The sequence below is a fragment of the Salvelinus alpinus genome, chromosome 10, assembly GCF_045679555.1.
Source record: "Salvelinus alpinus chromosome 10, SLU_Salpinus.1, whole genome shotgun sequence".
Lineage (NCBI taxonomy): Eukaryota > Metazoa > Chordata > Actinopteri > Salmoniformes > Salmonidae > Salvelinus > Salvelinus alpinus.
The window spans coordinates 71,743,283-71,769,346 of NC_092095.1; the positions used below are offsets into that span (position 1 = coordinate 71,743,283).

A 26,064-nucleotide genomic window follows, 5' to 3' on the forward strand; every position below is an offset into this window, starting at 1 on the left:
CCCTTTAAGAGATTAAAAAAAGCTTTTTACCTTACTGGCTTTTCAAAGATGACTAGAAATGCAGACATTTTGTGCTCTTGTAGGAAGCAACCACTCCCCCATTGTTGACTAGAAATGATCTATAACTGGGATAATAACTCACTAACTAGCAAAGATTATGAACAAAGGTGCACAGGTGGTTACATGCAGCTCTCGCTTTGATCTCAAAACAAGCACATCTACTTGTGACCACTCGTATTGTAAACACAGTCCAGTTCAAAGTGAATGGCAGATCCATATATGACAATGGGCTATTTGCATTTAGGCCTACAGCAGCTCTGATTGGTTATGGCGCAATGGTCTGTGTAGAGTAATGACCTGAATCTTGTCTGTCAATGCAATAGAATCCTACTCCAATGCGTTCTGTCTACAAGAACATTCCTTGCATAGTTTAGCATACTACAAGTCTTTGCATAGTTTGTTTTGATTGGGTATGTTACATTGAACGTGGCTAATATTGCGTTGATTCGAGCACAATTCCCACAGTAGAGTGAAACGTTGATAGTGTTAACTAAAGGGGGGAAAAACTCTGGAAAGTTGAGTGAAGTTCAATCTTGTGCTTCTCTGCGCTGGCTGACATTTCTTCTGCAGGGCAGTCTGAGGGGAGCTGAGTGCCCGCGCAGGCGCGCAGTTTAGAGGGAACATTGCGCCTCAATAATTCATCTCAAGATAGAACATTGGTAATAGTCAGTGACAGTGACCTGCTAAGCAGGTCTAGGATAAAGGGAATGCACAGTGAAAACTGCATTTATATTGTATTGATTTTGAACTAAGGCAGATGTAATCACCAAAGTCTGAAAAATCACTAATTAAATCAATCAATATTACTGTCTGTTGAGCTGTATCTGAACAGCCAATCACGTGTTTTGCTTTGCCTCAGGTGAGGTGACATCAGCTCACCTACTCATTTTAATATGTCCACCCAGAGACCAGAAGGATAGCTGTAGATACATCAACTCTCCACTAAGAGGTGCTGCCAGCCTATTATCAAATCAAATGTTATTAGTCACATGCGCCGAATACAACAGGAGTAGGTAGACCTTACTAAATGCTTACTTACGAGCCCCTAACCAACAATGCAGTATAAGAAAAAATATGGATAAGATTAAAAAATAAGAGTAACAAGTAATTAAAGAGCAGCAGTAAAATAATAATAGCGAAACTATATAAAGGGGGGTACCGGTACAGAGTCAATGTGCGGGGGCACCGGTGTGTTGAGGTAATATGTACATATAGGTAGAGTTATTTCAGTGACTATGCATAGATGATAACGACAGAGAGTAGCAGCGGTGTAAAATGCAAATAGTGTGTAGCCATTTGATTAGATGTTCAGGAGTCTTATGGCTTGGGGCTAGAAGCTGTTTAGAAGCCTCTTGGACCTAGACTTGGCGCTCCGGTACCACTTGCCGTGTGGTAGCAGAGAGAACAGTCTATGACTAGGGAGGCTGGAGATAGTGGATAGAAGGTTGAAGATCTAACGTTGTTTCAAAAGGTACAAATTCAACATATATTCAACCTATTTATACAAGGTTTAACTATGTTGAAAATTGGTTAATCCTGTAGTTGTAACCTCAAAACAACTGTTTTTGCAAATTCAATGTACAGTATTCTACACGTACATTCCACGTCACAATACGTTGACAAATTATGTTGAAACAACGTTGATTCAACCAGTTTGTGCCCAGTTTGTGCCGTGTTTTGTTAGCTTCTACTGAAAATATATTGAGATGACCTTGGATTTGCTCCTTAGGGTTGAATACCCTCTGGCTTCTCACATTGAAACAATTTGTGGTGAGAACCAATATAGATAATTAGATATGATATTGATTTTGTTTGATATAGATATGAGCAAAGCATATTGTGATATCGGTTTATCCTTGCTGTTAACCTACACTTGTATATATAGTAGAACACCCTTCGCTCAAAACCTTCTCAATTTAGCATAGTTAACTGCTTGACCACGGGCATTTAATTGATTCCTATTGTATTCAAACTGTTTAGGTATGTTAGACACCCAGAACAATCACACTTGGCCCAATGAGCATCCAGCATCAGTTTTCTGGACTTCACAAAGCCATGGAAGTGAAGTGTAGACAGTTGCATTGTTATTCATTGAAATAGATATGATCTCAGTGGAGGCTGCTGAGAGGAGGACGGTACATAATAATGGCTGGAACGGGGTGAATGGAACGGCATCAAACACCTGGAAACCATGGAAACCATGTGTTTGATGTATTTGATACCATTCCAACCATTACCACCAGCCTGGCCTCCCCAATTAAGGTGCCACCAACCTCCTGAGTTTGGTATCGATATCAGTTTGAAAAAATCCTACTGTTATTGATATATATTTTCCATATTGGTGCCCATCACTTAAAACAATGTAGTCTGTTGGTTGACTGGGTGGTACTGCTTCCCTCTGCAGTTTTCTGTGGGAATGATGTAGTAGACAACATGTATCAGATAGAGATGATGTGATGATCAATTTTCTGTGGGAATGAGTTAGTAGATACAACATGTATCAGATAGAGGTGGTGTGATGATCAGTTTTCTGTGGGAATGAGTTAGTAGATACAACATGTATCAGATAGAGGTGGTGTGATGATCAGTTTTCTGTGGGAATGAGTTAGTAGATACAACATGTATCAGATAGAGGTGGTGTGATGATCAGTTTTCTGTGGGAATGAGTTAGTAGATACAACATGTATCAGATAGAGGTGGTGTGATGATCAGTTTTCTGTGGGAATGAGTTAGTAGATACAACATGTATCAGATAGAGGTGGTGTGATGATCAGTTTTCTGTGGGAATGAGTTAGTAGATACAACATGTATCAGATAGAGATGGTGTGATGATCAGTTTTCACCACTAGTTTGGGAAAAGAATTTACTACTAAATGACTATTTCTTTAATGATAAACAGCTATGAAACGACTTCATGTATTTATTAAATTTTCTTTTAAAAACTAGATTTGTTATTTTAGTCATTGATAATAAATGTGTTTGGAAAACCACATTCAAGCCAACTAAATTGATCTGCCAATGAAAAATAAAGTTTGTATATATGAATTTATTCTGGTAAAACTCTTCTTTTGTATAATGAATTACAAAAAATGTATTCAAGTGACATATTTAGGTTTTTCTGAAGCTGAACAAGACAGGAAGTTGAAATGAGCATCACAAAGCTAAATCTGACCTGTTCTCTAACATGTTTTATCAACATAAGCAGCTGTGAGACCTGCTAGAGTACTGTTACTTTATTGATCTACTGAATCATTGTAGTTATGGGGGGTTAACTTTACAGTAAATATAATGCTTTTGTTTAATTCATGGAATTCAAAATAACACATGTTTATTGATCTACTCAATACATGTCACGACACCAGTACACATTGGGACAAGCCAATTTGCTAGTCACCAATATTCTCTAAATCAAATCAAGGATGACTGTTTAACAGTCTTGTGGCCTGGAGATAGAAGCGGTTTCATTCTCTCTGTCCCAGCTTTGATGCACCTGTATTGTCTCCGCCTGATAGATGGTAGCAGGGTGAACAGGCCGTGTCTCTGGTGGCTGAGGTTCTTGATGATCTTCTTGGCCTTCCACAGAGATCATCTACAATACATATGTAATGGGTTGAAAAACTTAGACACTAAAACAGACACTGCTTTAGTTTTTTAAACCAAAGTTTATTTGTCTAGATAATCAATCTCACTTTTATATTCTACATGGTTTAGCAGTAGTTAGTCCATCAGTCCAATAATGTCGCTGTTGAACTGTGGTAGTGGGGGGAACAGGAAGTTCCGGGTAGCCTGCCACCGTTCTTCAGAATAAAGAAAACGTCAGAACTGTGCTGTCCGTTTATCGTTATTACTACAGGTATGTAATAGCACGTTTACACTGTCTAATATTGAAAGAACGTCATAACGTGTTAGATAACACATCCGTCAAGGTATGATCACGTTTGGGAAAGGTTTTGTCTTGTTTTTCTGTGAAGAACGTAATAAAAAAACTATTTTACAAGCACACACGTTTTCATTTGTGAGGCTTTCCATATTCGTATATAGCTCAGTGGGTTTCGCCTGGGGATGTTCAGTACAAAACGTTTTGGAAAGTTGCAGCTAGAAATCCTCTGAATAGAACTGACATGATTCCTTAGAATCAGAGGCATGTTTGTTCTACATAATACATGTATATCTGATCGTGGCCAGCGTCTCCGTCCTCCCCGCTTGTCCCTACCTATGTGAAGCTATCCACAATAACGATTAGCCACAATAGTGGAATTTGCGTTTCGACCTCAAAATAAAAGTCCCAAATGAAAGTGATACAAACGGATAGAAAATAGTGGAATCATGCCATATTTGGACTAGAAACGCTAAACATGGTTGGAATGTTACTTTATTGAAAATGAATTACAATAATTAATTACTTTGAAAATAAACAAAAAAACGGTTGAAATCCCACTGTGGATGTATTAGACCGCATAATTGCATTGAGGGCATTTTCCTATGAACTTATGAAACGGGTTGGATTCAGGGGCGAAAATCTGATATCAACCTTGGAGGGGACAATTACATTACATTTTCTCAAGAGCAATTCCTGAGGGGGACACCAAAAGTAGTGCTGTAACACATAGCCTACGTTGTAATATTTTAAATGTATATTGAGGAACCATAATTCCTACAACTGAATAATTGATAGGTACAGTAGTTAACTGAAGGGTTTAACCAACTTGTTCAAATGTTTAAATCATTATAATACTACTACTAATAATAGTTATAGCAGTGCTCCTTACCAGTCCAGTATGTATGCAGGTATTCGTACTTACAACCAGCAATATCAAGAAAGGCCAGTAGGTAGCAATGGTACTGTACACTGTATGGGTGTAGTTTTCATAAATACAATGAACATGGTGCGATCACATCTAAAAGAGTCTCCATTGAGAACCATCACAAAGTTTGTCTCTGTATTGAATTGACCTTTTAATTTTACTTTTTCTGATACATTTATATAGTCATTAAATGTGCCACTGGCCTGAGTCTACTACAATATCTTTACAAGAACAAAAAGCTTAAAATAAGTACAGTTCTAAAAGCAAAATAACTACTTCAATGAAAAACCCAAATAAATCAAACAAAATATCCTTCAGTCAGTGTCTCAACTCTTCAAACAGCAGCTATGGACAAGTATGTCGCACAAAGTATGCAATTTTAAATAAAATAACATGAAATAAATAATTTGTAAGTGTACTGTCATGTACTAAAAACTACTCTCCTCTAGGCTGCTTAGTACCCGCTCATACTGCCCTAGCACAGCTCTAATAGCAGTATTCCGCACAGTCCCCCTTGTTGGACATAGGGGTTTCCGGGTGGGCAGATGTGTTTCTTTGGACGTGGCAATTGATTCAAACATGCTCTTAAACTTTCCTGACTGGCCATAGAGGACACCTAACTGATGGACCCAAGAAAGGGAATCCCGGATCAGTGGGGAGGCTGAGCAGCCAGCCTGTGTAATCAGATTTACACAGTGTGCTCCACAATGGACATAGAGGGCTAATGGCTGCTGCCTTCTCACAATTGCCTGTGCACCTGTGTATTTTCCTGCCATGTTTGAGGCACCATCGTAACTCTGCCCACGTAAGCCAGACATGGGCAAATTGAGCCTCAACAACACTTCAGTTGCCACTTTCGCAATGCCCTCGCCTGTTGTCTCCGACACCCTGTATAGCCCAATAAACTCCTCATGAGGGACAAGGTCATGGTCAACATAATGCAAAAAGAGACTCTCCTGTTCAGCACCAGAGACATCTTGAGTACCATCAACAATTAATGAAAATTGTACAATCGGAAGAGACCTAATCTCAGCTGCAATGCCTCGAATGATTGTATTGGCCATGATGTTCAGAATTTCATTCTGTGCTTTGGGGCCTCTTGAAACATCAACACTCTGTTGGCAAGAGTTTGCGGTTCAAAAATTGTGGGTGTGGCTGATATGGTTTTGTGCCATCACTGAGGTAACTGTACAATGCTGTGCCACTGTCCCCTATACTGGTGCTGCTGGCAACAAGGGTGACACCTGGTCCTGCCGTGGCTGTGCCACTGTCCCCTATACTGGTGCTGCTGGCAACAAGGGTGACACCTGGTCCTGCCGTGGCTGTGACACTGTTCTCTGAAGTCTCTCTCCCTGGCTCTTTCCCTTTCACCACCCTCACTGACTCAGTCTGTCTCCTAGAAAATAAATAAGGTGTTTGCCGTACTCCTAACTACCGGTACCCAAAACTACACAATTAACCACAACAGCAATACCATAGCCATAAACACATCTTAGTTTAGTCATCAGTTTAAGTTGAGAGTGGGGGTATCCATGGCATTTTCCAATTATGTCCCTATTTTACAAGTCAAAAAAATTGAGAACCTTTCATGTTGCCAAACAAAGACTCAACAAACTTACCTGAGACTCCCTGTCCCTGCATATCTGTCCCCAGCTCTGCTGTCTGTGTGCCATCTGTTGCCTGCTCTGCCTAATGACATCATTGTGAAACATTCCCATTAGCATTTCACTTCTTTCTTATGAACATTTTATCAACTCGTCTTTGAGATATTAGGCTACTAGAGTTCTTACTTTGCGTTTTGGTGTACTGAAAAATACTCTGATGTCTTTTTACTTTTTTCTGCCATTTTTCTACCTGGCTGGCCGGTCTAGCTGCACACACACACATTTACACAACATATGCTACAACCTTTTCTAATTTTAATATAGTTTGTTTCATATTGGCTGGCTTCCAACAATAGCTGAATTTGTAAAGCTAGCGAGCACCAATTCAGTTTCTGTGGTGTTTGCTATAATCTATTTTTTTTTAAAGGTGAAATCAAATAAATTTTAAAAAGTTCACTAGCGACAATTTAGCTTTTGCAACGAGACCATTAAATATATTTAAGACAATGGTATAAGAGAGTGTAGTTCTGTTCAGTTTGGACTTCAGTTTATCGCTAACCGTATCACAGGGACTTTGAAGCACTACAGCTGCATGCTGATCTTGGAATAAACTGACGATAGCAAAGATTCCATCTTTGACGACGCCACATTAATGGAATAGGTACTAGCTAGCTTGCTAGTTAATGTTTGCTTTAGTTTGCGCGCTAGCTCTGCAAATTCAGTTAGTGTGTGAACCCTGCCAACATAAATAAATAAAAAAAATAAAAAACATTGCTATGGAGCGATTGACTGGATTAACCTCACGTCAGTTACGTACATTGAGTGCCTTTCGGACAGTAGATACGAACCCTCTATTACCTTGTCAGCTAAAGAACTGTCAGTGGATCAAACCATTGTGAGGCAAAGGGCGGGGTGGTCGCAATCTTTTGAAACTTAAAAACGCGCTATTAAGTGTCTATAATCAGCACAACTGCTTTCATTGCGTATTATTAATATTATTGAAATTACATAGTTATGTTTACAGTGATAGATTGGGGGGGACAAATCACATTTTTCCCAGGATGGGGGGGGGTCGTGTCCCCCCCGCCCCCCCTGGGATTTCCGCCTATGGTTGGATTGTTCACCCATGAAACAGGTGACACCCACAGAATACAATTACCAAGAGTTAAAACACATATTAGCTTCTTAGCTCTTATTGCAGGACTTTGACTGAAAAATCACCTTCCCAGTCAGTCTATTACAGGGGTACTCCAGTACTATTTGAGAAGGTCCGGTCACACACATTTCCTAGGTGGCAAAGGTCCAGATGGATATTGTCAGTTGTTGGCATAGTAACAAACTCCCAACTTGCAATTGTTCAAACTGTTCACAACCCTCTTGTTGGCGGAGAGAACATTTAGCAGTTTTAATGCTAATATCCCACAATTCTACACATTACGATGGGGCTGAGATTTGTTCTCTTTTTTAAAGCTAATTTCCTACAGTTCTACACGTTTCCATGTATTACGTGTGTTTATATGATACCAGGGGTCGAAGCCCAACCAAAAAAGTATTATTATGTATATTTTTTGGGGTCCCGTGGTCCGTATTGACCCCGTTCAGTTACAGTCCGCCAGTTGAGTATGGAGGGGCTTTTGTTTGTGTTGGACATTCATATTGCACTCTACATTCTTACCTATGGATTGTTCAGCCTACTCAGTGACACCCACAGAACACAACTATGTAGAGTTTACACAAATATTAGCATGTCAGCTCTATTACAGGACTCTGAAACCACTGTTGTCCGGGAGTATGCTCTTTCTTTCTCATTGTATTATTTTATCAAAATAGTTTAACCTGCTTTTTTGTTGTTGCAATAAACACTGATCTGGTTTTCAAGTCTGTAAATGAAAATGCCCTTTTTAGTTACAAATTGACTAACTTATTGTGGCAGGTATTAGGGTATAGAATATTAACACAGGTCTCATTAATCTCTAAAGCCCACGTGCTAGTGATTAGACAGCTAATCTTTATTTCAAGTTTAGCCAACAAGAATCTATCTGCTAGCTAACAAGGTAGAACAGTTGAGTTATGAACACACCCTGTTTGAAAAACATGTTAGCCTGTCCACTTTGTTCAGATGTTAAAATCAAGTTGCCTACCTTATTTCTCAAAATGAGAACGAGTTGCCAATACCTTATATAATTGTGTTTTTATGCTTATTACACATTTATAAAACACAGACTGGACATCTGGCGGTACCAAATGAGCATTCATTTTCCAGAATTAATGTTCATTGATGCTCTCGTTTTAGTAGTGTAGCTCTGCTCTCAATCTGAGTAGTTGAGACATAAAAAGGGTATTGAGAGAAAAGGTAACTTCTATATTACAGTAAAATAATGTCTCAATGTGTTTTGGTGGACACATGAACCATTCTTTTGGACCAAACCACAAATAGCTACTTGAAACCACCTGCCAGAGGGGCAGCGCAGAATTGGCCCAGCGTCGTCCGGGTTTGGCTGTCATTGTAAATAATAATTTGTTCTTAACTGACTTGCCTAGTTAAATAAAGGTTAAATAAATTAAAAATAGGAAGATGTGGTCTCGCAACTTTCCTGGCGTGAACGGTAGGGGCTTGGTGTGTTTGGATATCCTAGAGGAAGAGGCGAAGCAAGAGAATTCACTCACAAAAAAAATAAAAATAAAATCGGTCCAAAATACGGCCAAAGCTTTTCTATGGGCTTGCTTTGGACCTAAGCTTGTCCCCTGCCTTCCCGCCTTTGGGACACTGACTCCCATTGTTAGGGCGGAGACGTGCATCTCGTCATTATATACAGATCTCTGGTGTAAATGGGAAGGTGCACACGGCACAGAGAAGCGACGGAGACGAGACCAAAAATACAACAAGCCGACATAGACGCTCATAAAAATTGCGATACAGGCTTATGGAATATAGCGCAAAAACATAAATTCGTATTCATTCGATATGTTTACTCCATTACCGCAGGTGGCGGTAACTCAGTAGCGTCAACGGACTTCAGGTCAGGCAGTGCGTGTGAATGAAAGACAAGGTCGCTCTACTGTTTTGAAGCTGAATGTAATGATTATCAGTTTTCTACATGTGTAGTAGAATTTAAACACATTCAGTTTCTATAATTGTTAATGATGTGAAAGGGAAATACTATTGTTTTTTTAGTGAAATACAGTGAAGAAAAGGTTATTCAGGAAAATAGTACATAGTGCTGCCTAAAACATACTGCAACATTGTACTAAATGGTTTTTTGAGTCATTTATGTGAATTTAAGAAATCTACTATAGGTTAAGTGCACTTACGTTGTGTAATTTTAAAAAGTGTGCACTTTGTGTCTAATGTGAATGTTACGAATCCCTTTGGCCCGACAGTCTAGGGGGGATGGTAACGATACCCGTAACATAACTCATGCAAAGTGTAAGAGTGACAAAGTAACAGTGAGAACAAATAACCACGACAACTTAAATCTACCGTCAAACTCAGGGTTTATTAGTAAAAACACCCCTAAGCTAGACTAGCCTATTTCAACAACAGCTAACTAACCAAAAATACAGTGGGTGGTCCACCCAGTTCTAACTAGTGTATTTAACAAAGTTTACCTATGGGTAGTGTATGCCCATGGGCAAACTGTCTGGTTACCCCCTTTTCCTACTATCAAACAAACACTCAAACACCATACTCACAGGTGGGGACAAAGTGACATGTAGATGCTAACCCACACAAGAGATCTACAGACATATGGCATTTACAGAGAGATTGAGATCTAGAGAACACAACTGACAGGGTTTTTAAACCAAGGGAAAGGGACTGTGATTGGGTAAGGGAAAAGGAGCAGGTGTCTTCCGATTAGCGACTGATTGATGATTGATTGGGGAAGGATGATTGTCACCTGTGAGTAGGGGTGAAGGAGAGAACAGAAATACACACAGGATACACACTGAATACTTGTATCCGTAACAGTGAATGTGAATGAATGTTTTGTTGTCAATGCTTAACTACCTGATCTATTGAAATTAGATAATTGAACAAGAAAAAATATAATATATTTTTATAGAATAAAGTGACAGAACTGTCAAGACAATAACTTGTGTCCGTTTCTCTTTATTACTACAGGTCAACTCAGATTAAGTCTAAGGCCGGTAACATCAATAGTGAGGACAGACCCAGCCTGCCTCTCTCCTTCCACACCGAGTCCAAACCTACAGTAACTGGGTCCTGATTGTGACAGTGGAGCCTAGTTTGCACTGCAGGATCCAGAGATGGCATCAGTGAAGCTGGAAGACTGCAGTCAAACACTGGAGCTGAATGTCAACATTAAAGATGAAGAAGAGGAGGAGACGATTGGGAAATCTGTTAGTCATGGTAAAGGCAGGTTCTATCTTACTAAGTTATGACCCAGTCTATTGCTATTGTAAATTCTGTAAGTCTGACATCACATCCCTGAAGAACACCAGACTGTACAACAAAGCTTGTGTTGTTCTTTCCAACAACAGTATTGCCAGTGTTTGTTTTATTCACTGGGTTATCTGGAGTCTGCAGAGAGTAGACTAAAGAAGTGAACAAGATAAACTGCCAATGTTTTAAAGTTCTATGAAATAAGTCTGTGTAGTTACTAACCCTTGTGATAGTGAGTGGAGGATTATATGGGTCTGAATTTTCACTCCTTTTTGCAATCAGCTGTTGTCCACTTTTAGAATAATTGTATTCCCCTTTTGTATTGTACAGTATAGAGCCTTCAGAAAGTATTCATACCCCTTGACTTATTCTGCATTTTATGTTACAGCCTAAATTCTAAATGGATGAAATTGATTTTTAATATACCCAATAATGACATACATAATGTATTTAGAAATGTTTGCAAATTTATACAAATTGAAGTGCAGAAATATCAAATTTACATAAGTATTCACACCCCCCGAGTCAATACTTTGTAGAAACACCTTTGGTAGCAATTACAGCTGTGAGTCTTTCTAGGTAAGTCTCTAAGAATTTTGCACACCTGGATGGTACAATGTTGTACAAATTCTTTAAGCTCTGTCAAGTTGGTTGTTGATCATGGCTAGACAGCGATTTTCATGTCTTGCCATAGATTTTCAAGCTGATTTAAGTCAAAACTAACTAGGCCACTCAAGAACATTCAATATTGTCTTGGTAAGCAACTCCAGTGTATATTTGGCCTTGTTTTTTCGGTTATTGCCCTTCTGAAATGTGAATTTGTTTCCCAGTGTCTGTTGCAAAGCAGACTGCACCAGGTATTCCTCTAGGATTTTGCCGGTGCTTAGCTCTATTCCGTTTCTTTTTATCTCCCGAAAAAACTTTCAAGTCCTTGCTGATGACAAGCACACCCATAACATGATGCAGCTACCACCATGTGTAGAGTGGGACTCTTGATGTGTTGTGTTGGATTTACCCCAAACATAACGCTTTGTATTCAGGATATGAATATGGTTGTATCACTGCCTGGTATGGCAACTGCTCGGCCTCCAACCACAAGGCACTACAGAGGGTAGTGCAAATGGCCCAGTACATCACTGGGGCCAAGCTTCCTGCCATCCAGGACCTCTATACCAGGCGGTGTCAGAGGAGGGCATAAAAATTGTCAGACTCCAGCAACCCTAGTCATAGACTGTTCTCTCTGCTACCTCACTGCAAGCAGTACCGGAGTACCAAGTCTAGGTCCAAGAGGCTTCTTAACAGCTTCTACCCCCAAGCCATAAGACTCCTGAATACCTAATCAAATGGCGACCCAGACTATTTGCATTGCCCCCCCCCCCTATTTTACACCGCTGCTACTCTCTGTTGTTATCATCTATGCATAGTCATTTTAATAACTCTACCTTGTACATATTACCTCAACTAATCGGTGCCCCTGCACATGTTATTTTACTGCTGCTCTTTTACTACTTGTTACTTTTATTTCTTATTCTTATCTCTATTTTTTTAAACTGCATTGTTGGTTAGGGGCTCGTAAATAAGCATTTCACTGTAAGGTCTACCTACACCTGTATTATTCGGTGCGCATGTGACCAATAAAATTGGATTTTAAGTTAATTATTTTTGACAAGATTTTTGCAGTTTACTTTAGTAACTTAATTCAAACAGGATGCATGTTTTGGAATATTTTTTTTCTGTACAGCTTTGCTTCTTTTCACTCTGTCATTGATGTTAGAATTGTGGAGTAACTACAATGTTGTCCATCCTCAGTCTAACTGTTTTAAAGTCACCATTGGTTTCCCTCCTCTCCTGCAACTGAGTTAGGAAGGACGCCTGTATCTTTGTAGTGACTGTGTGTATTGATGTACCATCCAAAGTTAATGTAATAACTACACCATGCTCAAAGGGATAGTCAATGTCTTTTATCAAATGTTTTACCCATCTACTAATAGGTGCCCTTCCTTGTGAAGCATTAGAAAATGTCCCTGGTCTTTATGGTTGAATCTGTGTTTGAAATTCACTACTTGACTGAGGGACCTTTACAGATAATTGTATTTCTGGGTTACAGAGATGAGGTAGTCATTCAGAAATCATGTTAACCACTATTATTGCACACAGTGAGACCATGTGACTTGTTAAGCTTGCCATAACAAAGGGGTTGAATACTTATTGACTTATTGACGCATTATGAGGTATTCCGCTTACGTTATGGTATATTCTACTGACGTTATGGGGGTATTCCACTGACGTTATGGATTATTCCACTGGCGTTGTGGATTATTCCACTGGCGTTGTGGATTATTCCACTGGCGTTATGGGTTATTCCACTGACGTTATGAGGTATTCCACTGACGTTATGAGGTATTCCACTTTATGGGGTATTCCACTGATGTTATGGGGGATTCCACTGACGTTATGGGGGTATTCCACTGACATGGGGGGGCATTCCACTGACGTTATGGGGTAAAGACAAAACAGTTTTCAGGGCTACCATATATAACACTTTCTGGCCAACTGGTGGTTTAGTTTCCATCTGTCCTCCAGGTGATCTGTCCTCCAACTGTTGGTTTAGAATCTACAGATGTGGTATTCATATTCAGATGGTAAATAGTCGTAGTAGAATTCATGTTGGTACAACAATATCTAGTCATGTATCCATGCCCTTGTATGTGTGTGGTATTGTGTGTAGGCCAATGACTCAATTTAATCCATTTTAAAATCAGGCTGAAACACAAAAAAATGTAGAAAAAGTCAAGGGGTGTGAATACTTTCTGAAGGCACTGTATATGAAGTCATATGTGTATCTCACTGACTGACTGGTTCTTCTGATGTTGTTCACACAGGAGACCATGTTGAGACATTCTCTACATCCAGAGAGCAACAGCAGGAAGATAACAGAGATAAGAGGTCTCACCGCTGCCCACATTGTGAGGAGATTTTCCCAATTCTATCAAAGCTAAAAATACACCTAAAAATGCAAAGAGGAGAGAATCTGTATTCCTGCACTGCCTGTGAGAAGAGCTTCACAACATCAAGGGCTCTGACAATTCATCAGAGAGAGCACACTGGAGAAAAGCCTTACTCCTGCACCGACTGTGGGAAATGCTTCAATAGATCATCTAAATTAACCATTCATCAGAGAGTGCACACAGGAGAGAAGCCTTACTCCTGCTCTGACTGTGGATCGAGTTTCTCCCAATATGGCCACTTAAAATCACACCAACGTATACACACTGGAGAGAAGCCATACTTCTGCGCTGACTGTGGGAATAGCTTCACAACATCAAGGGCTCTGACAATTCACCAGAGAGTGCACACAGGAGAGAAGCCTTATTTCTGCTCTGATTGTGGAAAGAGTTTCTCCCGATTGGATACCTTAAAAAATCACCAATTAATACATGAAGGACAGAAGCCTTACTCCTGCTCTGACTGTGGGAAATGCTTCATTAAATCAGCTAAATTAACCATTCATCAGAGAGTGCACACTGGAGAGAAGCCTTACACCTGCTCTGACTGTGGAGAGAGTTTCTCCCGATTGGATGCCTTAAAAAGTCACCAACTAATACATAAAGGACAGAAACCTTACGTCTGCTCTGACTGTGGGAAGAGTTTCTCTCAACTGGGCAACTTAAAAACCCACCAACGTATACACTCAGGAGAGAAGCCATTCTCCTGTTCTGACTGTGGGAAGGGATTCTCTGTATCGGGCAACCTAAAAACCCACCAACGTATACATAAAGGAGAGAAGCCATTCTCCTGCTCTGATTGTGGGAAGAGTTTCTCCATGTCAGGCAACTTAAAAACCCACCTACGGATCCATAAAGGAGAGAAGCCTTACTCCTGCTCTGACTGTGGTAAAGGCTTCAAAACATCAGCGGAGGTAAATGTTCATTGGAGAACACACACAGGAGAGAAGCCTTACCACTGTGACTGTGGGAAAAGTTTCTCCAGGTTGAATACCTTAAAAACCCATCAACGTATACACACAGGCGAAAAGCCATTCTCCTGCTCTGTCTGTGGGAAGAGTTTCTCTGTATCATGCAACCTAAAAACCCACCAACGTATACACACAGGAGAGAAGCCATTCTCCTGCTCTGACTGTGGGAAGAGTTTCTCCATATCGGGCAACCTAAAAACCCACCAATGTATACATAAAGGAGAGAAGCCTCACTCCTGCTCTGATCATGGTAAATGCTGAGGTAAACGTTCATCGCAGAACACACAGGAGAGAAGCCTTACCACTGTGACTGTGGACAAGAGTTTCTCCAGATTGAATACCTTAAAAACACATCAATGTATACATAACGGAGAGAAGCATCATCAGTTCTCTCAGACCAGCTAAAATTAAAGTAATCACTTAATTCCATCACTTAATTCTCATAAAGGAAGTAGTAACAGTTCATTTGATCAAAAGAAGAAAGCGTAGCACACTGTTGTTTCTCACTGTGCAGTGGAAAGGGAGTGTTTTCTACAACGTTAGCCTCTACTTTACTGATCAGTGTGTTTTGTTAGCTTCTACTGAAGAGATATTGAGATCACCATGGATTTGCCCTTAGGGTTGAATACCCTCTGAGGTGTCTCTCATTGAAACAATAAAGTCTGAGGGTTGACTGTGGTAGTTGTCATGTTTTGTCTTTGATCATGTCTTGTCCCTGTGCTTCCCTCTGCTGGTCTTATTAGGTTCTTTCCCTCTTTCTCTCTCTCTCTCTCCTCCTGCCTCTCTCCCTCTCCCGCTCTCTCTCTCTATCGTTCCGTTCCTGCTCCCAGCTGTTTCTCATTCTCCTAACGACCTCATTTACTCTTTCACACCTGTCCCCTATTTTGCCCTCTGATTAGAGTCCCTATTTCTCCCTCTGTTTTCCGCTTCTGCCTGGTCGGATTCTTGTTTGATGTTTGCTGTTCCTGTGTCCTTGTTCCGCCCTGTCGTGTTCTTTGCCTTCTTCAGATGCTGCGTGTGAGCAGGTGTCTATGTCAGCTACGGCCAGTGCCTTCCTGAAGCGACCTGCAGTCTGTGGTCGCGTCTCCAGTCGTTCCTCTCTATTGACGAGAGGATTTCAGTTTCCTGTTTTGGATTGACCATTGATAATTCCAGGAGAATCATTATTTGTTTAATACTGGAATAAAGACTCTGTTACTATTACGTCGCTTTTGGGTCCTCATTCACCAGCATAACAGAAGAATCCGACCAGGCAGAATGGACCCAGCGACTACGGATTCTCGCAACACTGCCGTCGAGATCCAGGGAGCAATGCTCGGCAGACACGAGCAGGAATTGTCTGCTGCTCGTCATGCCGTTGAGACCCTGGCCGCTCATGTCTCCGATCTCTCAGGACAGTTTCAGAGTCTTCGTCTCGTGCCACCAGCTACTTCCTGGTCTTCCGAGTCTCCGGAGCCTAGGGTTAATAACCCACCATGTTACTCTGGGCAGCCCACTGAGTGTCGCTCCTTTCTCACCCAGTGTGATATTGTGTTCTCTCTCCAGCCCAACACATACTCAGGAGAGAGAGCTCGGATCGCTTACGTCATATCACTCCTTACTGGTCGGGCTCGGGAGTGGGGCACAGCTATCTGGGAGGCAAGGGCTGAGAGTTCTAACGTTTATCAGAACTTTAAGGAGGAGATGATACGGGTTTTTGATCGTTCAGTTTTTGGGAAGGAGGCTTCCAGGGCCCTGGCTTCCCTATGTCAAGGTGATCGATCCATAACGGATTACTCTATAGAGTTTCGCACTCTTGCTGCATCCAGTGACTGGAACGAGCCGGCGTTGCTCGCTCGTTTTCTGGAGGGACTCCACGCTGAGGTTAAGGATGAGATTCTCTCCCGGGAGGTTCCTTCCAGCGTGGACTCTTTGATTGCACTCGCCATCCGCATAGAACGACGGGTAGATCTTCGTCACCGAGCTCGTGGAGGAGAGCTCGCGTTAACGGTGTTTCCCCTCTCCGCATCTCAACCATCTCCTCCCATCGGCTCAGAGACTGAGCCCATGCAGCTGGGAGGTATTCGCATCTCGACTAAGGAGAGGGAACGGAGAATCACCAACCGCCTTTGCCTCTATTGCGGTTCTGCTGGACATTTTGTCATGTCATGTCCAGTAAAGGGCCAGAGCTCATCAGTAAGCGGAGGGCTACTGGTGAGCGCTACTACTCAGGTCTCTCCATCAAGATCCTGTACTACCTTGTCGGTCCATCTACGCTGGACCGGTTCGGCTGCTTCCTGCAGTGCCTTGATAGACTCTGGGGCTGAGGGTTGTTTTATGGACGAAGCATGGGCTCGGAAACATGACATTCCTCTCAGACAGTTAGGGAAGCCCACGCCCATGTTCGCCTTAGATGGTAGTCCTCTCCCCAGTATCAGATGTGAGACACTACCTTTAACCCTCACAGTATCTGGTAACCACAGTGAGACCATTTCCTTTTTGATTTTTCGTTCACCTTTTACACCTGTTGTTTTGGGTCATCCCTGGCTAGTATGTCATAATCCTTCTATTAATTGGTCTAGTAATTCTATCCTATCCTGGAACGTTTCTTGTCATGTGAAGTGTTTAATGTCTGCTATCCCTCCTGTTTCTTCTGTCCCCTCTACTCAGGAGGAACCTGGTGATTTGACAGGAGTGCCGGAGGAATATCATGATCTACGCACGGTCTTCAGTCGGTCCAGAGCCAACTCTCTTCCTCCTCACCGGTCGTATGATTGTTGTATTGATCTCCTTCCGGGGACCACTCCCCCTCGGGGTAGACTATACTCTCTGTCGGCTCCCGAACGTAAGGCTCTCGAGGATTATCTGTCTGTTTCTCTCGACGCGGGTACCGTGGTGCCTTCTTCTTCTCCCGCCGGAGCGGGGTTTTTCTTTGTTAAGAAGAAGGACGGTACTCTGCGCCCCTGCGTGGATTATCGAGGGCTGAATGACATAACGGTTAAGAATCGTTATCCGCTTCCCCTTATGTCGTCAGCCTTCGAGATTCTGCAGGGAGCCAGGTTCTTTACTAAGTTGGACCTTCGTAACGCTTACCATCTCGTACGCATCAGAGAGGGGGACGAGTGGAAAACGGCGTTTAACACTCCGTTAGGGCATTTTGAATACCGGGTTCTGCCGTTCGGTCTCGCTAATGCTCCAGCTGTCTTTCAGGCATTAGTTAATGATGTACTGAGAGACATGCTGAACATCTTTGTTTTCGTTTACCTTGACGATATCCTGATTTTTTCACCGTCACTCGAGATTCATGTTCAGCACGTTCGACGTGTACTCCAGCGCCTTTTGGAGAATTGTCTCTACGTGAAGGCTGAGAAGTGCGCCTTTCATGTCTCCTCTGTCACATTTCTCGGTTCTGTTATTTCCGCTGAAGGCATTCAGATGGATCCCGCTAAGGTCCAGGCTGTCAGCGATTGGCCCGTTCCTAAGTCACGTGTCGAGTTACAGCGCTTTCTCGGTTTCGCTAATTTCTATCGGCGTTTCATTCGTAATTTCGGTCAAGTGGCTGCTCCTCTCACAGCTCTGACTTCTGTCAAGACTTGCTTTAAGTGGTCCGGTTCCGCCCAGGGAGCTTTTGATCTCCTCAAGAAGCGTTTTACATCCGCCCCTATCCTTGTTACTCCTGACGTCACTAAACAATTCATTGTCGAGGTTGACGCTTCAGAGGTGGGCGTGGGAGCCATTCTGTCCCAGCGCTTCCAGTCTGACGATAAGGTCCATCCTTGCGCTTACTTTTCTCATCGCCTGTCGCCATCGGAACGCAACTATGATGTGGGTAACCGCGAACTGCTCGCCATCCGCTTAGCCATAGGCGAATGGCGACAGTGGTTGGAGGGGGCGACCGTCCCTTTTGTCGTTTGGACTGACCATAAGAACCTTGAGTACATCCGTTCTGCCAAACGACTTAATGCACGTCAAGCTCGTTGGGCGTTGTTTTTCGCTCGTTTCGAGTTTGTGATTTCCTATCGCCCGGGAAATAAGAACACCAAGCCTGATGCCTTATCCCGTCTCTTTAGTTCTCCTGTGGCTTCTACCGACCCCGAGGGGATTCTCCCTGAAGGGCGTGTTGTCGGGTTGACTGTCTGGGGAATTGAGAGACAGGTAAAGCAAGCACTCACTCACACTGCGTCGCCGCGCGCTTGTCCTAGTAACCTTCTGTTCGTTCCTGTCTCTACTCGTCTGGCTGTTCTTCAGTGGGCTCATTCTGCCAAGTTAGCTGGCCACCCCGGCGTTCGGGGTACGCTTGCTTCTATTCGCCAGCGGTTTTGGTGGCCTACTCAGGAGCGGGACACGCGCCGTTTCGTGGCTGCTTGTTCGGACTGCGCGCATACTAAGTCAGGTAACTCTCCTCCTGCCGGTCGTCTCAGACCGCTTCCCATTCCTTCTCGACCATGGTCTCACATCGCCTTAGACTTTATTACCGGTCTGCCTTCGTCTGCGGGGAAGACTGTGATTCTTACGGTTATCGATAGGTTCTCTAAGGCGGCACATTTCATTCCCCTCGCTAAGCTTCCTTCCGCTAAGGAGACGGCACAAATCATCATTGAGAATGTGTTCAGAATTCATGGCCTCCCGTTAGACGCCGTTTCAGACAGAGGTCCGCAATTCACGTCACAGTTTTGGAGGGAGTTCTGTCGTTTGATTGGTGCTTCCGTCAGTCTCTCTTCCGGGTTTCATCCCCAGTCTAACGGTCAAGCAGAAAGGGCCAATCAGTCGATTGGTCGCATATTACGCAGCCTTTCGTTTCGAAACCCTGCGTCTTGGGCAGAACAGCTCCCCTGGGCTGAGTACGCTCACAACTCGCTTCCTTCGTCTGCTACCGGGCTATCTCCGTTTCAGAGTAGTCTTGGTTACCAGCCTCCTCTGTTCTCGTCCCAGCTCGCCGAGTCCAGCGTTCCCTCCGCTCAGGCTTTTGTCCAACGTTGTGAGCGCACCTGGAGGAGGGTCAGGTCTGCACTTTGCCGTTACAGGGCGCAGACTGTGAGAGCCGCCAATAAACGTAGGATTAAGAGTCCTAGGTATTGTCGCGGTCAGAGAGTGTGGCTTTCCACTCGTAACCTTCCCCTTACGACAGCTTCTCGCAAGTTGACTCCGCGGTTCATTGGTCCGTTCCGTGTCTCTCAGGTCGTCAATCCTGTCGCTGTGCGACTGCTTCTTCCGCGACATCTTCGTCGCGTCCACCCTGTCTTCCATGTCTCTTGTGTCAAGCCTTTTCTTCGCGCCCCCGTTCGTCTTCCCTCCCCCCCCCCCCCGTCCTTGTCGAGGGCGCTCCTATTTACAAGGTACGAAGGATCATGGACATGCGTTCTCGGGGACGTGGTCACCAGTACTTAGTGGATTGGGAGGGTTACGGTCCTGAGGAGAGGAGTTGGGTTCCATCTCGGGACGTGCTGGACCGTTCGTTGATTGATGATTTCCTTCGTTGCCGCCAGGGTTCCTCCTCGAGTGCGCCAGGAGGCGCTCGGTGAGTGGGGGGGTACTGTCATGTTTTGTCTTTGATCATGTCTTGTCCCTGTGCTTCCCTCTGCTGGTCTTATTAGGTTCTTTCCCTCTTTCTCTCTCTCTCTCTCCTCCTGCCTCTCTCCCTCTCCCGCTCTCTCTCTCTATCGTTCCGTTCCTGCTCCCAGCTGTTTCTCATTCTCCTAACGACCTCATTTACTCTTTCACACCTGTCCCCTATTTTGCCCTCTGATTAGAGTCCCTATTTCTCCCTCTGTTTTCCGCTTCTGCCTGGTCGGATTCTTGTTTGATGTTTGCTGTTCCTGTGTCCTTGTTCCGCCCTGTCGTGTTCTTTGCCTTCTTCAGATGCTGCGTGTGAGCAGGTGTCTATGTCAGCTACGGCCAGTGCCTTCCTGAAGCGACCTGCAGTCTGTGGTCGCGTCTCCAGTCGTTCCTCTCTATTGACGAGAGGATTTCAGTTTCCTGTTTTGGATTGACCATTGATAATTCCAGGAGAATCATTATTTGTTTAATACTGGAATAAAGACTCTGTTACTATTACGTCGCTTTTGGGTCCTCATTCACCAGCATAACAGAAGAATCCGACCAGGCAGAATGGACCCAGCGACTACGGATTCTCGCAACACTGCCGTCGAGATCCAGGGAGCAATGCTCGGCAGACACGAGCAGGAATTGTCTGCTGCTCGTCATGCCGTTGAGACCCTGGCCGCTCATGTCTCCGATCTCTCAGGACAGTTTCAGAGTCTTCGTCTCGTGCCACCAGCTACTTCCTGGTCTTCCGAGTCTCCGGAGCCTAGGGTTAATAACCCACCATGTTACTCTGGGCAGCCCACTGAGTGTCGCTCCTTTCTCACCCAGTGTGATATTGTGTTCTCTCTCCAGCCCAACACATACTCAGGAGAGAGAGCTCGGATCGCTTACGTCATATCACTCCTTACTGGTCGGGCTCGGGAGTGGGGCACAGCTATCTGGGAGGCAAGGGCTGAGAGTTCTAACGTTTATCAGAACTTTAAGGAGGAGATGATACGGGTTTTTGATCGTTCAGTTTTTGGGAAGGAGGCTTCCAGGGCCCTGGCTTCCCTATGTCAAGGTGATCGATCCATAACGGATTACTCTATAGAGTTTCGCACTCTTGCTGCATCCAGTGACTGGAACGAGCCGGCGTTGCTCGCTCGTTTTCTGGAGGGACTCCACGCTGAGGTTAAGGATGAGATTCTCTCCCGGGAGGTTCCTTCCAGCGTGGACTCTTTGATTGCACTCGCCATCCGCATAGAACGACGGGTAGATCTTCGTCACCGAGCTCGTGGAGGAGAGCTCGCGTTAACGGTGTTTCCCCTCTCCGCATCTCAACCATCTCCTCCCATCGGCTCAGAGACTGAGCCCATGCAGCTGGGAGGTATTCGCATCTCGACTAAGGAGAGGGAACGGAGAATCACCAACCGCCTTTGCCTCTATTGCGGTTCTGCTGGACATTTTGTCATGTCATGTCCAGTAAAGGGCCAGAGCTCATCAGTAAGCGGAGGGCTACTGGTGAGCGCTACTACTCAGGTCTCTCCATCAAGATCCTGTACTACCTTGTCGGTCCATCTACGCTGGACCGGTTCGGCTGCTTCCTGCAGTGCCTTGATAGACTCTGGGGCTGAGGGTTGTTTTATGGACGAAGCATGGGCTCGGAAACATGACATTCCTCTCAGACAGTTAGGGAAGCCCACGCCCATGTTCGCCTTAGATGGTAGTCCTCTCCCCAGTATCAGATGTGAGACACTACCTTTAACCCTCACAGTATCTGGTAACCACAGTGAGACCATTTCCTTTTTGATTTTTCGTTCACCTTTTACACCTGTTGTTTTGGGTCATCCCTGGCTAGTATGTCATAATCCTTCTATTAATTGGTCTAGTAATTCTATCCTATCCTGGAACGTTTCTTGTCATGTGAAGTGTTTAATGTCTGCTATCCCTCCTGTTTCTTCTGTCCCCTCTACTCAGGAGGAACCTGGTGATTTGACAGGAGTGCCGGAGGAATATCATGATCTACGCACGGTCTTCAGTCGGTCCAGAGCCAACTCTCTTCCTCCTCACCGGTCGTATGATTGTTGTATTGATCTCCTTCCGGGGACCACTCCCCCTCGGGGTAGACTATACTCTCTGTCGGCTCCCGAACGTAAGGCTCTCGAGGATTATCTGTCTGTTTCTCTCGACGCGGGTACCGTGGTGCCTTCTTCTTCTCCCGCCGGAGCGGGGTTTTTCTTTGTTAAGAAGAAGGACGGTACTCTGCGCCCCTGCGTGGATTATCGAGGGCTGAATGACATAACGGTTAAGAATCGTTATCCGCTTCCCCTTATGTCGTCAGCCTTCGAGATTCTGCAGGGAGCCAGGTTCTTTACTAAGTTGGACCTTCGTAACGCTTACCATCTCGTACGCATCAGAGAGGGGGACGAGTGGAAAACGGCGTTTAACACTCCGTTAGGGCATTTTGAATACCGGGTTCTGCCGTTCGGTCTCGCTAATGCTCCAGCTGTCTTTCAGGCATTAGTTAATGATGTACTGAGAGACATGCTGAACATCTTTGTTTTCGTTTACCTTGACGATATCCTGATTTTTTCACCGTCACTCGAGATTCATGTTCAGCACGTTCGACGTGTACTCCAGCGCCTTTTGGAGAATTGTCTCTACGTGAAGGCTGAGAAGTGCGCCTTTCATGTCTCCTCTGTCACATTTCTCGGTTCTGTTATTTCCGCTGAAGGCATTCAGATGGATCCCGCTAAGGTCCAGGCTGTCAGCGATTGGCCCGTTCCTAAGTCACGTGTCGAGTTACAGCGCTTTCTCGGTTTCGCTAATTTCTATCGGCGTTTCATTCGTAATTTCGGTCAAGTGGCTGCTCCTCTCACAGCTCTGACTTCTGTCAAGACTTGCTTTAAGTGGTCCGGTTCCGCCCAGGGAGCTTTTGATCTCCTCAAGAAGCGTTTTACATCCGCCCCTATCCTTGTTACTCCTGACGTCACTAAACAATTCATTGTCGAGGTTGACGCTTCAGAGGTGGGCGTGGGAGCCATTCTGTCCCAGCGCTTCCAGTCTGACGATAAGGTCCATCCTTGCGCTTACTTTTCTCATCGCCTGTCGCCATCGGAACGCAACTATGATGTGGGTAACCGCGAACTGCTCGCCATCCGCTTAGCCATAGGCGAATGGCGACAGTGGTTGGAGGGGGCGACCGTCCCTTTTGTCGTTTGGACTGACCATAAGAACCTTGAGTACATCCGTTCTGCCAAACGACTTAATGCACGTCAAGCTCGTTGGGCGTTGTTTTTCGCTCGTTTCGAGTTTGTGATTTCCTATCGCCCGGGAAATAAGAACACCAAGCCTGATGCCTTATCCCGTCTCTTTAGTTCTCCTGTGGCTTCTACCGACCCCGAGGGGATTCTCCCTGAAGGGCGTGTTGTCGGGTTGACTGTCTGGGGAATTGAGAGACAGGTAAAGCAAGCACTCACTCACACTGCGTCGCCGCGCGCTTGTCCTAGTAACCTTCTGTTCGTTCCTGTCTCTACTCGTCTGGCTGTTCTTCAGTGGGCTCATTCTGCCAAGTTAGCTGGCCACCCCGGCGTTCGGGGTACGCTTGCTTCTATTCGCCAGCGGTTTTGGTGGCCTACTCAGGAGCGGGACACGCGCCGTTTCGTGGCTGCTTGTTCGGACTGCGCGCATACTAAGTCAGGTAACTCTCCTCCTGCCGGTCGTCTCAGACCGCTTCCCATTCCTTCTCGACCATGGTCTCACATCGCCTTAGACTTTATTACCGGTCTGCCTTCGTCTGCGGGGAAGACTGTGATTCTTACGGTTATCGATAGGTTCTCTAAGGCGGCACATTTCATTCCCCTCGCTAAGCTTCCTTCCGCTAAGGAGACGGCACAAATCATCATTGAGAATGTGTTCAGAATTCATGGCCTCCCGTTAGACGCCGTTTCAGACAGAGGTCCGCAATTCACGTCACAGTTTTGGAGGGAGTTCTGTCGTTTGATTGGTGCTTCCGTCAGTCTCTCTTCCGGGTTTCATCCCCAGTCTAACGGTCAAGCAGAAAGGGCCAATCAGTCGATTGGTCGCATATTACGCAGCCTTTCGTTTCGAAACCCTGCGTCTTGGGCAGAACAGCTCCCCTGGGCTGAGTACGCTCACAACTCGCTTCCTTCGTCTGCTACCGGGCTATCTCCGTTTCAGAGTAGTCTTGGTTACCAGCCTCCTCTGTTCTCGTCCCAGCTCGCCGAGTCCAGCGTTCCCTCCGCTCAGGCTTTTGTCCAACGTTGTGAGCGCACCTGGAGGAGGGTCAGGTCTGCACTTTGCCGTTACAGGGCGCAGACTGTGAGAGCCGCCAATAAACGTAGGATTAAGAGTCCTAGGTATTGTCGCGGTCAGAGAGTGTGGCTTTCCACTCGTAACCTTCCCCTTACGACAGCTTCTCGCAAGTTGACTCCGCGGTTCATTGGTCCGTTCCGTGTCTCTCAGGTCGTCAATCCTGTCGCTGTGCGACTGCTTCTTCCGCGACATCTTCGTCGCGTCCACCCTGTCTTCCATGTCTCTTGTGTCAAGCCTTTTCTTCGCGCCCCCGTTCGTCTTCCCTCCCCCCCCCCCCCGTCCTTGTCGAGGGCGCTCCTATTTACAAGGTACGAAGGATCATGGACATGCGTTCTCGGGGACGTGGTCACCAGTACTTAGTGGATTGGGAGGGTTACGGTCCTGAGGAGAGGAGTTGGGTTCCATCTCGGGACGTGCTGGACCGTTCGTTGATTGATGATTTCCTTCGTTGCCGCCAGGGTTCCTCCTCGAGTGCGCCAGGAGGCGCTCGGTGAGTGGGGGGGTACTGTCATGTTTTGTCTTTGATCATGTCTTGTCCCTGTGCTTCCCTCTGCTGGTCTTATTAGGTTCTTTCCCTCTTTCTCTCTCTCTCTCTCCTCCTGCCTCTCTCCCTCTCCCGCTCTCTCTCTCTATCGTTCCGTTCCTGCTCCCAGCTGTTTCTCATTCTCCTAACGACCTCATTTACTCTTTCACACCTGTCCCCTATTTTGCCCTCTGATTAGAGTCCCTATTTCTCCCTCTGTTTTCCGCTTCTGCCTGGTCGGATTCTTGTTTGATGTTTGCTGTTCCTGTGTCCTTGTTCCGCCCTGTCGTGTTCTTTGCCTTCTTCAGATGCTGCGTGTGAGCAGGTGTCTATGTCAGCTACGGCCAGTGCCTTCCTGAAGCGACCTGCAGTCTGTGGTCGCGTCTCCAGTCGTTCCTCTCTATTGACGAGAGGATTTCAGTTTCCTGTTTTGGATTGACCATTGATAATTCCAGGAGAATCATTATTTGTTTAATACTGGAATAAAGACTCTGTTACTATTACGTCGCTTTTGGGTCCTCATTCACCAGCATAACAGTAGTACTGCTTTCATCTAAAGTGTTCTGTGGGAATGAGCTGGTAGACACAACATGTATCAGATAGAGATCATCACATCATCAGTTTTCACCATAAATTTGACTGGATTATTTGTTACTACTAAATTACTATTTGTTTAATGATACACAGGCTATGAAACGACTGCATGTTTATTAAGTTGTCTTTTTTAAACTACATTTGTTATTTTAGTCATTGATGATGAACATGTTTGGATAACTGCATTGATCTGCCAATACATTTTGTACGTGTATTTGTGTTGGTCAATCTCTTCTCTTTTGTATTATTCTTGTGTACAG

At 44.7% G+C, this 26,064-nt stretch overlaps 2 protein-coding genes across 3 annotated transcripts in view; both read left to right on the forward strand.

The window, feature by feature from the left end:
* Window positions 1–26,064, forward strand: part of LOC139533039 (zinc finger protein ZFP2-like) — a 319,515-nt gene that overhangs the window by 17,520 nt on the left and 275,931 nt on the right. The gene's annotated exons all lie outside the window — the stretch shown is intronic.
* LOC139533059 (zinc finger protein 665-like) lies at window positions 3,846–15,528 on the forward strand. The gene is made up of 3 exons (XM_071331278.1): window positions 3,846–3,913; window positions 10,593–10,841; window positions 13,757–15,528. The coding sequence occupies exons 2-3, from the start codon at window positions 10,739–10,741 to the stop codon at window positions 15,109–15,111; spliced, it is 1,458 nt and encodes a 485-aa protein (XP_071187379.1). The 5' UTR covers window positions 3,846–3,913; window positions 10,593–10,738; the 3' UTR covers window positions 15,112–15,528.

Coding starts and splice junctions, on each gene's coding strand:
- LOC139533059 (XM_071331278.1), top strand. CDS start 10,739: ATGGCATCAGTGAAGCTGGAAGACTGCAGTCAAACACTGGAGCTGAAT. Junction 10,842..13,756: donor TGGGAAATCTGTTAGTCATG/GTAAAGGCAGGT, acceptor TTGTTCACACAG/GAGACCATGTTGAGACATTC.